Source organism: Gouania willdenowi, chromosome 10, assembly GCF_900634775.1.
Source record: "Gouania willdenowi chromosome 10, fGouWil2.1, whole genome shotgun sequence".
Taxonomy (NCBI): domain Eukaryota; kingdom Metazoa; phylum Chordata; class Actinopteri; order Blenniiformes; family Gobiesocidae; genus Gouania; species Gouania willdenowi.
The window spans coordinates 31,849,484-31,862,271 of NC_041053.1; the positions used below are offsets into that span (position 1 = coordinate 31,849,484).

At 38.8% G+C, this 12,788-nt stretch overlaps 1 protein-coding gene across 2 annotated transcripts in view; it reads right to left on the reverse strand.

Moving 5' to 3' along the window:
* med12 (mediator complex subunit 12) overlaps window positions 1–12,788 on the reverse strand; it is a 37,251-nt gene that overhangs the window by 24,166 nt on the left and 297 nt on the right. For both annotated transcript variants that reach the window (XM_028458752.1, XM_028458751.1), the window contains exons 2-15: window positions 9,797–9,901; window positions 9,514–9,705; window positions 7,977–8,136; window positions 7,726–7,901; window positions 6,933–7,043; window positions 6,135–6,407; window positions 5,882–6,028; window positions 5,216–5,315; window positions 4,997–5,133; window positions 4,761–4,892; window positions 3,378–3,504; window positions 2,988–3,217; window positions 2,852–2,911; window positions 2,597–2,770 (exon numbers count right to left, since the gene is read on the reverse strand). In XM_028458752.1, the coding sequence (XP_028314553.1) occupies window positions 2,597–2,770; window positions 2,852–2,911; window positions 2,988–3,217; window positions 3,378–3,504; window positions 4,761–4,892; window positions 4,997–5,133; window positions 5,216–5,315; window positions 5,882–6,028; window positions 6,135–6,407; window positions 6,933–7,043; window positions 7,726–7,901; window positions 7,977–8,136; window positions 9,514–9,705; window positions 9,797–9,901 (2,124 nt within the window). The remainder of the gene's footprint in view (window positions 1–2,596; window positions 2,771–2,851; window positions 2,912–2,987; window positions 3,218–3,377; window positions 3,505–4,760; window positions 4,893–4,996; window positions 5,134–5,215; window positions 5,316–5,881; window positions 6,029–6,134; window positions 6,408–6,932; window positions 7,044–7,725; window positions 7,902–7,976; window positions 8,137–9,513; window positions 9,706–9,796; window positions 9,902–12,788) is intronic.

Genomic DNA, 12,788 nt, shown 5'->3' on the forward strand with positions numbered 1-12,788 from the left:
TGTAGTCATTTTTGTAAAGTGGCATTCAATTCTCTCAAAATTGGCAAAAAAGGAACGCACCAAAATAAACCTAGCAGACCATAATTATCTGAGAGAAAATGTATTTTCTAAAGTCATAACAGTAAAGCAGCTTTAGTTACTTTACTGAAAAACACCCACGATGAAATTCTTAATCACTAAGGGCTCTATTCTCCTGTGAGCCTAAGTCAGAAAAAACACAGCGGCGCCATTTCTGGCTGTGTGCTATAGCTGGGTTTTAGTCACGTGATTATGATGACGCGCAAAGGGGAGATGGAGGGCAGGAAGTAAAAATGGAAAATATGCCTATGGAGGAAACCGTTGCAGATAGTCCGTATTGTTCTGATTTAGATCTAGTTTAAAGACAAAGATATAATCAATTAAATATGTTGGGCGTGACCCATATCGCATGAAGATGATTGAGTTTTCAACAAAATCTAAAGGTTTGCCGACCATCGAGGCTGTTGATATCATAAACTTTCTGAACCTTCAGACGTCCTACTACACCAAACATCAGATGAAAGCCTGTAAAAGTATGAAGGAATATCATTTTTTTTGTGAGCGGGTGGGTCCACAACCTCTGTACCAAAGGGCTCCGCGATGATTATAGTTTGGTCTTCGCCAGGGTGAGTGTTTGTTCTTATATTATTTTATGTGTTAAGATGCTAGCAGCTAGCTAACGGCTATAATGTAAACAAACATGCAAAACATCTCAACGACATCATTAGCCCGAAGGTGCGTTCACACCGAACACAACTGAAGTCATTTCAATCGCTGATGAGTCGCTTGAACATAGTGGTGCTTTTTAGTCACTCCATCACTCCAGTGACGTGATGACCAGTGAACTCTGTGTGTGTGTGTGTGTGTGTGTGTGTGTGTGTGTGTGTGTGTGGGGAGCCGGTGACAGAGGAGAGAGAGGGCTGATCACTTCTCCGACCGTATGTGCGCTCCGCTTTTATGGTTTAAATGGACAACTTACAAATGAGTTCACTCAGAATGAAAGCTTATTCAGTTAACTGCTGTAATTTTATACCGATAAGTTGAGGAAGCCTCCTGCTGCAGCCATCTCACTGTAGTGGGAGGGAGGGAGGGGCTGCTGTCTCAGCTCTACAGATAGTGAAGGACGGGGGAGTTGTCGCTTGAATATCCACTTTTTACAGCAATGTTCTGTGAGCTTTTTACATTTCTCACTTTGGTAAACGACAATCTTCGGTACTCTATAAAATCTATTTTTAGGGATGTAACGATTAATCGTAAGGCATTTAAAAATCGATTCATAGGCATCACGATTGATATCGATCTTCTGAAAATTTAATCGCAGTACTTTGTTTAACCAGCAGAGGGCGCTATCCAGAAGTGTAGGCGGCGGGCGGAGTCTGCTAATACTTTCTTTCTGGCCGCCTTCTACTCTTAAATATGTTAATAAATGATTCATTACCCCTTTAGCGCCGAAAGAATATCTGTAATCCAATTGTTAAGGCACAAAATACATTTTCAGTTGCACTTTTAAAAAGAAAAATAACTATTATGCAGTTTTGCATTGTTTATTATAGAACCAGAATTTAAATTAATAAGCTTCTTCTTCATTTGTATTATTCCTTTATTTATTTAATTCAAGATTTATTTTTAGTTAAATTGCATTATTTTGAACAGTTTATCAAGGGATTCTTTTGACAATGAAAAATAAAAGGAAAATAGTACAGTATTTTCTAGTTTTTTTCCCCCCCCAAAAAATAAAGGAATATTTTTCAATCATGATTTGTCTACAGTCTCATTTTGTAAAATAAATCGTGAGAGAATCGTATCGTGAACCCAATATCGTGAATCGAATCGTATCGGGAGTTGAGTGAATCGTTACATCCCTATCTATTTTCCTTTTCTCGGTTAGAACGATTGAAGCAACAGTAAACTACACAAAACATGGGCATTTTGATTATTTCAGACAGCAGATTCTTAAGCTACTTCACTTCCTGCCCTCCATCTCAATTTTGCGCTCTTGCGATGCAGCAATGTGTCGTCACTTGAAATCAACCTATTCTCACCCTGTACTTAATCAGTCACTGCGTATCTTCATGCAGTTACACACTCTGGGTGGAGCTGCCCTGAATTATGGGTGCTCCCATTCAAATCTGGCTTAACACGCATTCTCCCATCTGCTTAAGTTCTTTTCCTCTCACGTGCTTCTGAACCTAGAATAAGTTCAGCGTCCTGGGAAGGTGAAATACTCGAACAGAAATATACTCACTGCAATAATCTTATCAAACCACTTACATTGTTTTTCAATAAATGCCTTTCAAATTAAAAGTGGGCTTTATTGTTTTCATGGATTTCAATTACCGGTATATTTACAAGCATAGGGGAAACTCCATGTTCCGTGATTTGTAGACAGCCCCCCAAGAAATGACATCATGACCCAATAAGCCTTCTTGGCTTCAGGACACCTTCTGCGCAGTGGGCGTGACAGGAACCTGGACCGCAGAATACGCGCAGGAGATAGGCATGTAAAACAAGCGCTTAAGTCCAGACGGGAGAATACGGCCCCAAATGCGTACTAATAGGTTTGGTGTGATGTTCTCACCTGAGGAATGGGGAAATGTGTTGCATACTGAATGTGCCGTGGCTGCTCGTACAGCTGAGGAAAGGCTGGGTCCATGCCCTTGTCCTTACAGCCAGCCTTGCTGTCCTGCTCTGGTGCAGCTTTCTCAGGGGACGGACTCCCTTTGGACTCACAGTGCATTGGAGGAGAGAACATCTGCATGCAAAACAAGGTGTAGGTAGTAGGAACTTTGAGCAGGAGGACAAAATCAGACAGTAATTACATCTAAGAGCTCACCTCATCAAAGTTTGCACTGGAGTTGTGATCAATTTCCATCGACTCAGACAGACCCGTATCCTGTTGGAAAAAAACCCAAAGGGTTATTTTTGTGCTTTGCCTGCCATCTTTATTTTAAACCATGCCTCTAACTTGCCTCCATCTTGATTCCGCTTCCCGCCTCCTGCTCTTTGCGCTCCGATTCATCCGATGGCTCATCGCTGGGGGAACGTGGGCGGGGTAGGTGGGAGTCAGAGGCCAGGTCGCCGCGTGAGATGAGTGTGCACATGTAAATGTTGTGGGAAAAGACGTCGTGGCGGATGAGCTCACAAAAGAGAAGAACTAAGTTAGAGAACTCCACACGCTCGCTTTCGTTCCCCGGCTCCGCTGTGAGGAGGAAAAAAAAGGATGATTTAATACAAGTTCAATCTGAACAAACCATGTAAGACAAATCAAATATTATGCAAAGACTACAGAATATAAAGTTTAATCATTAATAAATAGAGACTGAGTTTGAGAGTTTAAACAAAAAAAAAAAGCCACTGACTGAGTGTGGGCGCTTGAGTGTCGAGGAACTGCAGCAGCACGTCCTGAAAAACTGGCAGCGTTGCAGCCGAGAGGGAACCTGATGACACGGAGCCCTTCTCATCCACAACCTCTGACTCACCACACCTCTGCAAACAACACACAACAGGACACATTAATGAGTGCCACATGGATAAATCCTCTGTCAACAAACCTAATTCAGCATTTCTGGAGTGGATTACAGTCTATCTGGACTTAAGAGATAAACAGAAATATTATTGATGCCTAATCCAGTAATACAGTTTGGAGAAAATTAAGCTAAATTAGGTCCTAAATTAGGTAAAAGATGGAAAACTATACAATTTGCCGATATTATTCAACACTAATTACCAATATTAACCGATACCGTTGTATACATAGACCCCCTCGCCCCTAACCTAAATTTAAATAAATCTTCATGGAAATAATAGGTTAGGTTTTTTTAATGTGTTCCATCACTAATAGTATTCCACAAATCTATCTTTAAAGTAAGGAATCTCTGTTCGTTCCTCAAACATCTCTGTGAATCAGGCTCAGATTGACCTGAGACTTTCCACATGGCTGCTGCTTGGTTCAAACGTGTGCAACGACGGATTTGTTTGGATTGCAAAGATATCTTTAATTAATTATTTCATAAAGTTGTCAACCTGTAGCGGAAATGTCATCAAATTTTACAACTGATGACATTATCACCGTGGATTGAGCCTTTGCTGGCTTTGATCACGCGAAACATTTAACCGGGTTAGAGGCAGCCCATGGGCACATCAGAGCCAATCATTCTGTGGGCAACGGGGCAGAAGGCGGACGGTTTACGGCCGGGGGCAGCCTGTCACGGGCGTTTTATTTGCTTTTTTAACAGCATGGCCAGGGGACTACAGATGAAAAATAATTCTGGCTTTTTAACTCATGTTTAATCATGTGTTTTATTAAATTGCACTGTCCCCTATTTAAATTAACAAAAAAAAAAAAAAAACTCATGCGAGAAAAGTTGTTTGTGCATCTGTAGCAGCAGATTCGAGAAGTTGTAACCGGAGAGTTGTGTACCAAATGTAGAAATCTTGGAAATTGAGTGCCAAAAGTGTGTCATAAAAAGAATACTTATAAAGTGCAATATTGGTATATATATGTTTTTCAATACCGATACCAATGTCAACCGATATTATATTTTATATTCAATATCAACTGATAATATCAGTGTGCCGATAATATCGTCCATCTCTACAAAAGAAGATTATCTTCTGATTGGGATGATTATTGTTACATTTGTTTATTCATTTCCATGATTAATTCTAGTTATATTTTTATTTCATGATTAGTAATCTGAATTACAATCATCTAGCCATGTAGGAATGAGGTTTATTCTCACCTCTGCCTCGATTTCAGCCTGTCTCTTCTCCAGCAGCTTGGCCACCACCATGGCCCTGTGTCTACCTGAGCGCTTACAGCACACGGCCCATTCACAAAGCAGAGTGACCACAGCGTCGTCGTCAGGAGACATCTAACAGATGCATGCATCATGGCACATGGTGAGTTTATCATGCAAAATCATAGGAAAACTACAAAGTGTGATAAGAAGCAAGTAAATATTTTTGTAAACGTTACCTCATGCCCATCCTTACTCTGGCCCGAGCCAAATATTCTGTTGTACAACGAATCAAGGGAGTTGTTAAAGTCAGACTTTTCAAAGCTGTGGTTGTCCAATACCTCCAGGGTGTGGAGAACTCTCCCAATTGTAAACCCTGGCAAAGAATGTGACAAATTATTCTCCCATTGATATCACGGAACCAAAAGTAAAGGGAAAAAAAATTCCAGTTTCCATACCTGCTGTGGTTTCCTGGCACTTATCAAAGGACCACCTAAACTCCACAGCCTGGCCTCGCTCTTTAATCTGCTCCTCAATCTCTCGCAATTTGGCGCGAACCTGGAATCAAATAGTTATCAAAAAAAATGTATTCAGCTCACCAGCCACCAAAGACAGGGAAAAAAGTAATTAATAAATAAATATATATAATAGTAAAATTAATGATTATTCAAAATATATGTATATAGGGTTCTTGCCAGTGAAGTGGATCGTAGGGGGCCCCTACGCTGTGTAACAACTCGCGTAGGGGGGCTTTTCTGCTGTTTTTTTTCTTTTTTTTAATCGGTACAATTGTAATAATACCTAATTTGTCTCAATCTGTAACAAAGACAAAAAAAACTGTTTCACATCACAAAATGTGGCCCTCAAAATGCAGGAAATAGTGTTTCAGAGGGTTATAAATTTCTAAATTGGGGGGAGGGGGAATACCCCCGGACCCCCTACAACACTCGCATAAGCAATCCCCTACGCTGTGTATATACCAGGGTTCTCATCAGGAATTTTTCAATGTCCAAATTTACTAATTTTATTTTTTATTTAAAGAAAATCTAAATTTCAACAACTTCTTTAATACAAAATAACAACCAATCACAGTGAGTTATATAACAAGGACAACCTGACCCGACCTGCTGTGTGAATGCAGCATTGCCTCCTGGCATGGGCAGGCTTGAGGGAGCAATGGGAAGGAGGTCCAGAGGGGAACCGGTCTTGTTTCTACTGTCTGTTAAAGAGTAATGCCACACCAGTGCACTAGGACAACACAGGACAATGCTCTAAAGAAAAGCAGGGGAAAGAGTTAAGAACAATAGCATGAGTCATCAACAAAAAAAAAAGAGAAAGAGACGATTTTACATCTTTACAACTGTGATTTATTTCCACCTGTAACATGCAGCTGAGACCGAACACCAGAGGTCGGTGCTGGGGGCAGATGTAGAAATCAGTGAAAGGCGTTTGCGGCTGGTTCCCACCAGCGGGCTGGGAGGTGGGGGTTGGGGGCAGGGCGTTGCTTTGCTGCGTCAGTATACCGTGGGCTGGGTGCCCCCCACTGCCGGGGCCCAGGCTGCCATCGCTTAGCAACAGGTTGAGGCGGCGTGTGCAGAAGTAAGCCAGTCTCCGTGACAAGTAGGCCGACTGCACAAATTCCCCTGAGTACTGCAGCACAACAGGAGAGACTCAGTGTCAATTACCATCAGGCAGCGTTGGAAAGAGACGGCCAATGGGATCGGCCAATGGAAATGATGAGAAAAAGTCAGATAGAGCAGGCTAAACCAGATGTAAACCCCGGTCATAACATATGCCAGCTGTTGTGTGTGTGTGTGTGTGTGTGTGTGCGTGCGTGCGTGTGTGTGTGAGAAAGTGTTTCCGACTGTGGGAGACCTAAAGAGAACTGAAAAAGTAGTGGGAAAAGTTAATATGAAGCTTATTTTAATAATTGTTAACTACGTATGTGTAAACCTTAGAACTGTAACATGTTTCCACAGGTTTGCATTTAATTAAATTGTAAATGACATTTGTTATTATAGAATTGCCATGCCAATTACAAAGTCAATTACCATAACTCAATTACAATTAAATTAAACAGCAAAATATCTCCATTACAAATACAATTATAATTACGTCATAATTGTAATTAACTACCAATTACGCGATTACAATGATACTCTACCCTGGTTTTACCTGTAGTAAAAGAGGCAGGAGGAGTCGGAGAAGCTCATCCTCGCCGGGTCTGACTTTCTCGAAACACTCCAGGACCCAAGTTAGGAACTCGTGCCTGTCTAACATTCCATCCTGAACACAAAAGCAAGAGGATTATCAGTATGACAAATAGATGAAGCCATTAGTGGAATTTATTCATGAGACAGGGGAAACAACACGAAAAAGGAGAATATTTAGCCAACATAACCATCTGCGAGGGAAACCGATCCAATAAAAGCTAAATTAAATCATAATCTTTACGATTGTTTGAACATGAAAAGAAGACATTTCTTACAATTTCTTATTTGGAGTTAAGCGGAAAATTTCTGGTAAATCTCTGAGGGAATTTTGGGAATATTCCAAAATATAAACCTTTTTATCAGAAATATTCATTGAAATTAACCAGAAATTGAGCTGTTCTCAATACCTGGATCATATCCAAACATAAATAGGGTAAGGCAAAATTCTGGGAATTCTCAAAGATTGAAACTTTTAATGGGAATTAACAAAAAATTAAAGTTGGCCCTCAAAAGGTAATGTTAAATATGATTGGAAAAATAAATCTTTGCATCATTTATATCAAATTATTATTTACAATTATTCCAATAAATAAAAAGTCCATAAAAAGTTTTCAGTTTTGAATACTCCCAAAATTTCAGAGCTTCGGTTTCCATGAAAATTTTACGGAAATCTTGCACTTGTTTGCAACCCTATTCAGATTTGACTATGCTCTCTGACATTTACAGTCTGTAATAACAGTGGGATGTAAATGGACCTGAAACATGAACATAGCCAGCTTCTCGTTGTACTCCCACTGCTTCATGGCCGTCTCCACATCAGCCGGCGTGGTGGGGAGTGGCGAGCTGCAGCCTTGGCTGGGAAACTGTCTGTAAAACTCTGCCACCTTCTGCAGCTGCTCCCAAAGGTACTTTGTAATGATCTGTGTCCATTCTGGGGAGACACATTTTTTACACAAAAGATCAAAACACGTTTTTTTACAAATGATTGAATATGTGAAAGACGTACCTATGCAAGGGTCGATGAAATGTTTCTTCTTGACTTTCGTTTCAGTGATAGCAGCGTGATACGCACAGGTCATCTTAATCATCCATGCTGAGCGCATGACAGGGACAGAGTACTTGGCCAGATATCCAAAAACCTCTTCTTTCTTGCTAAAGATCGGTACCTGTTAGGACGTGTCATCAATAATTATTATCAGCATCAGAGAGGCACTTCCCTCACAATATCACTAAGACAACAAAAATAAAAATAAAAGGGCCATCATAAAGGAATACAAAGGTCTATTTAATATGTCTAAGCCAGTGGTTCTGTACCTGAAGGTGTTTGAACACAAATATGAACAGTGAAAAACAGTCATGTGACAGGGCCATCTATAAGGGAGGATAAAGGGGATAGTTTTTTGGGGTCCATCCATAAAGTCAGCAAAATGATGGTCAATTGTTCTATGAATCTGTGATAACTACATTTATTTATTTATCTGAATAATATCCACTGTTATACAGGAAGTTTATTATTATTTGCACCCTAGTATATAGTCATCTTAATTGTTTGAATCAGAAATAAAATTGGTTAAAAGAGACCAAAAATGGTAGACAAGGTGGTGAAATGGGATTTTAAAAACCAGAGAAATTGGATAAAAGTTGCATATTAGAGTGGTCAAAATGGTTCAAAGTGTCAATACTGGCTTAAAAATGGCAGGAATGGGGGGAGGAGGGGTAACTCGACAATGTCATTTAAAATATAGGAACAATTAGTTTAAACTGTCAAATAATGGCCATGACAAATCGTGAATGCAATTGAATTGGCAAAAATAAGCATGAAATATGGTGAAAGGAGGTTAAAAGTGACAATACTGGGTCAACATATGAGACATCTGGTGGGAAAAGTGATAGAAAGGGTTAATTAGTGCTGAAAATGTCTTGAAAATGAATAAAATGTGCAGATAAAGCATTGAAATTTGATGAAGAAGTGGCAGAAATGGGAGTAATTTAGCAAAAATGCATTAAAAGGAGCAAAAATATGGCAAGAAGAAGTGATGAAAATAGGTAAAAAATATGGCAATTTTGGTGTAGCTGCAGAAAAAAGGTAAAAATGAGCAAAAATGGGTTCAAATTGTTCAGAAAATATTCCTAGTTTCTTGAAGGCATCTGGCAACCCCCTCCCAATGTCTCATTATCCCAAAGTTGAGAACCCGTGGTCTAAGGGACGTTTTGGTCAGGAGATAAACGCTGAGATCTCAGCACAATCCTTTAAAAAAAAAAAAATCAGTCACTGAAGCGATAAAAACTGAAATTAAACACAAAATAACAAAACTTTATTAATACTATAATAATGTTTATTACAATGAAAAAAACTCCAATGTTATATTGCAAATTATCATTAAAAGACTAGTGAGGCCCAGATTCAAACTCATAAGGTGAAAACTAACATTGCTAACCACTACGGACAAAGAGCAGCCCTTTGAAAGCACAGCAGAAGCTTGTTTTAATCAAACATGTCAGAAATAGGATCGAGGCTCCACAGATTGGGTACAGTGGCGTACCTTTTTAGCCAGCTGTGTGAGCGGCTTTGTTCCTGCCAAATCTGTGAACCAGTTATTGATGGAGCTCTGTGACCTGGCTGTGACCAGCCAGAAGTTATCTTTCTGGTTGACCTGCGGTTTGCGTTTCCCCGTGTCTGGAAACGTGTTGTAACGCAGCTTCTCTGCAATGATGCTGCTGAAGTTTGAGCTGATCTGTGATGTGGAGAAAGATATTGATGCGTCTACAAAAAGATCCTTCACGTGCCGCAGTGAACAGAACGTTTAGAAGCATCAGCAACATTACCTTTGAAGGATTGAAGTTGACATTTTTGGCGCTGCCATGTTCGTCACCTGACACAGCTGGCTGGTTATTAAATCCTTGTTTCACATTTAATGCAGTCAGCTCATCCTGAACACACATAATGAATAATTTTCATTGTAAAAAAATTTAATTAAATCACATTGGTGAAGCATTATTGAGTAAAAACATATATAGCTGAGCAGGTACAACATTACAGGAAATTACTTCAGATATAATTTATAAGTTTTAAGCCACACTAACCAGTGCAAAAACATCAATGGTTCCAAACTCTGATTCATTTATCAACTAATGTAAACAAGTTCTCCAAGCCTTATATGAAAAAGAAATCCTAACATAAATGAGTAATTAGTCAAGATTTACATTTAAGTAAACTTATAAATAAAGAGGATTCTGTAGTGAACTGTTTGGAGAATAAACCTATGCATCATCAAACTCCACTCTGAAGCACTTGGGTACATTTGAACTGTAATCTTAAAACTAACAAACAACATTGCTGATGCATGGATTCTGGGTTAAATTTACTGATGTAAAATGCCACACAGGCACATTTATCAACAAACAGAGACAGCACATGTGAGTGAGTTCTGTAGTGTGGCTTGTTTAGGGGAAGGTCTGGGTTAGAACACAATCAGAAACCATCTTAACTGCACTTTTCATGCTGTTCTGAGAAGTAGTGAAAGCGGCGACTCCTTAATCAAATATTTTAATACAAAATAAAAATATATTGCTATAGCCGATATTTTAATCATCTATATCGCCAAAATTTAAATCTCGATATATTTTCTTGAATCTCCATATACTGCCCAGGCCTAGTTTTGAGTTGACAACATTGCTTTCTTAATTTTCAACCAAATGTTAACTAGTGCAATGTTTCTCTATTTTTATATGATCCAGTAATGAAGCCATTGAAATAACTTTTTCAGACTTTGATCATAAATGATATAAAATCTAGTCAAATTACTCCAATGAGCTCTTGTAAATGACGTCTGTTTAACAGGTTACATTTAAGTTATCCGTAGACTTCCACTTTATGCATACGCAGTGACCCTCATTGGCCAGTTTAGGTCACATGATAGGTGCAACACGTGACTTAAAAGTTCCGTCTGTTGTATTTTAGCTCATTTATTTTTAGCTACCCCACTAACCCTTTTATTTAGCCCTATCTCTAACCCTAAACATAACCTTAACCCTAACCCAGGAAATACCCTAAAATGTTTATTTTTGTCGGATATGATAGTGCTGGTTCTGTAGTGCGTATTTAGGTGTCCTGTGTAAATGTTTTACTATGACTGTTGCTTATTGTATGGGTGTCATTTTAGCATGTGTACTTTTTACGTTGAAAATTAGCAAAAACCTAAACTCTTTGTACACCACCTCTATGAAATATGTATAATTGCATCATCCCGATTCAAAGAAATTTGAAAAGTGTCTATAGATACGTTAAACGTAGCCATAGCCACCAGGACTATGGGTACGTTGTCGGACCTTTTCTACATAAGCGTAATGTGCCTGTTTTCACCGTGTCAGGATGGGCAGTTGGTCTAAGGCGCCTGACTGTTGTGGGTTTGAATCCCACATTTGACATATATATTTTTTCATTTTAACATATTTATCACAGCAAATTCCACCTTTAAAAATACATATACGAAAAAAATAAACATTTTAGGGTATTTCCTGAGTCAGGGTTAAAAATAGGAATAGGTTTAGGGCTAAAATAAAGGCCGTGGCTACGGGTACGTTAAACGTATCCATCGACTGCCACTCTATGGATACGCAATGCCCCTCATTGGCCAGTTTAGGTCATGTGATAGGTGCACCACATGACTTAAATTTCCGTCATAGTATCTTATCTGATATTTATTTTTAGCTAACCCTTTTATTTTAGCCCTCACCCTAACTGTAACTCTATCCATAACACTAAAATGTTTATTTAAGTTGGAAATGTATTTTTAAAGGTGGAATTTGCCATGTTAAATATGTTAAAATGACGTTAGGAAAACCCACGTTATCGGTGAGTGCAGCGGTGACACAGGTATGTAGAAAAGTTCTGGAAATGTATTGTCCCGGGGCCATGGCTACGTTTAACGTACCTCCAGACATTTTCTAAAATAAAAGGGTTAGCGGGTAGCTAAAATAAAACTGACGGAACTTTAAGCTTTAAGTCACGTGGTGCACCTATCACGTGACCTAAACTGGCCAATGAGTCTATGGATATGTTTAGCGTATCCAGACATTGCTAATATATTTCTATTCTTTTGCTATTGGCTTTTCAATTCATTATTTTGAGTTGTAGTCATCTCTGACCCTCTGTTCTATAGTGTTCACAAAGCCACTAAAAATGCTCAAAAAATAGGTCAATATCATAACCATTTCATATTGTGGCTGTAACATAATATTAATACCACAGTTAAAAAAAAAAAAAAAAAACTACCAAAATCATTCAGATTATGTTTACCTCATCATATGAAGCCTTTCTACATATATCGATTATTTTTTAGTAGCTGTGACGAAAGGAACTCTTACCTCTGCACTTTACTTTTGTTAGATAATCAAAACTGTTGATTTTGCACATTCTGTATTGCCTCATAATAACGGTTTATCTGACTGTAGCTGTAGTTTCACCACCACAGTGATACACTTCATTATTAACATGATCTCTGTATCACGAATTACAATTGTTGGTGTGAAAAGTCGTCAAAAATAAACAATAAAGTCAGATGATGAACCATATTGATATTCTCCAACACCTAACCTAAACCAAGATAGCTAATAAAAGTATGTTTAATGCATGCACGCAACCTGTGACACTAAGCTAAGAAGTCATTACCGGTTATTCAGCCCTTTAAAACTCAACGCTCAACACTTTGCTTCATCATAATGTAGCTAAAAAACGGGTTATTTTAAACTAAATATCACTAGCTAGCACACAGGCTATCTGAGTTCCTAAACAAACCGGTTATTTTGCTGCTAATCT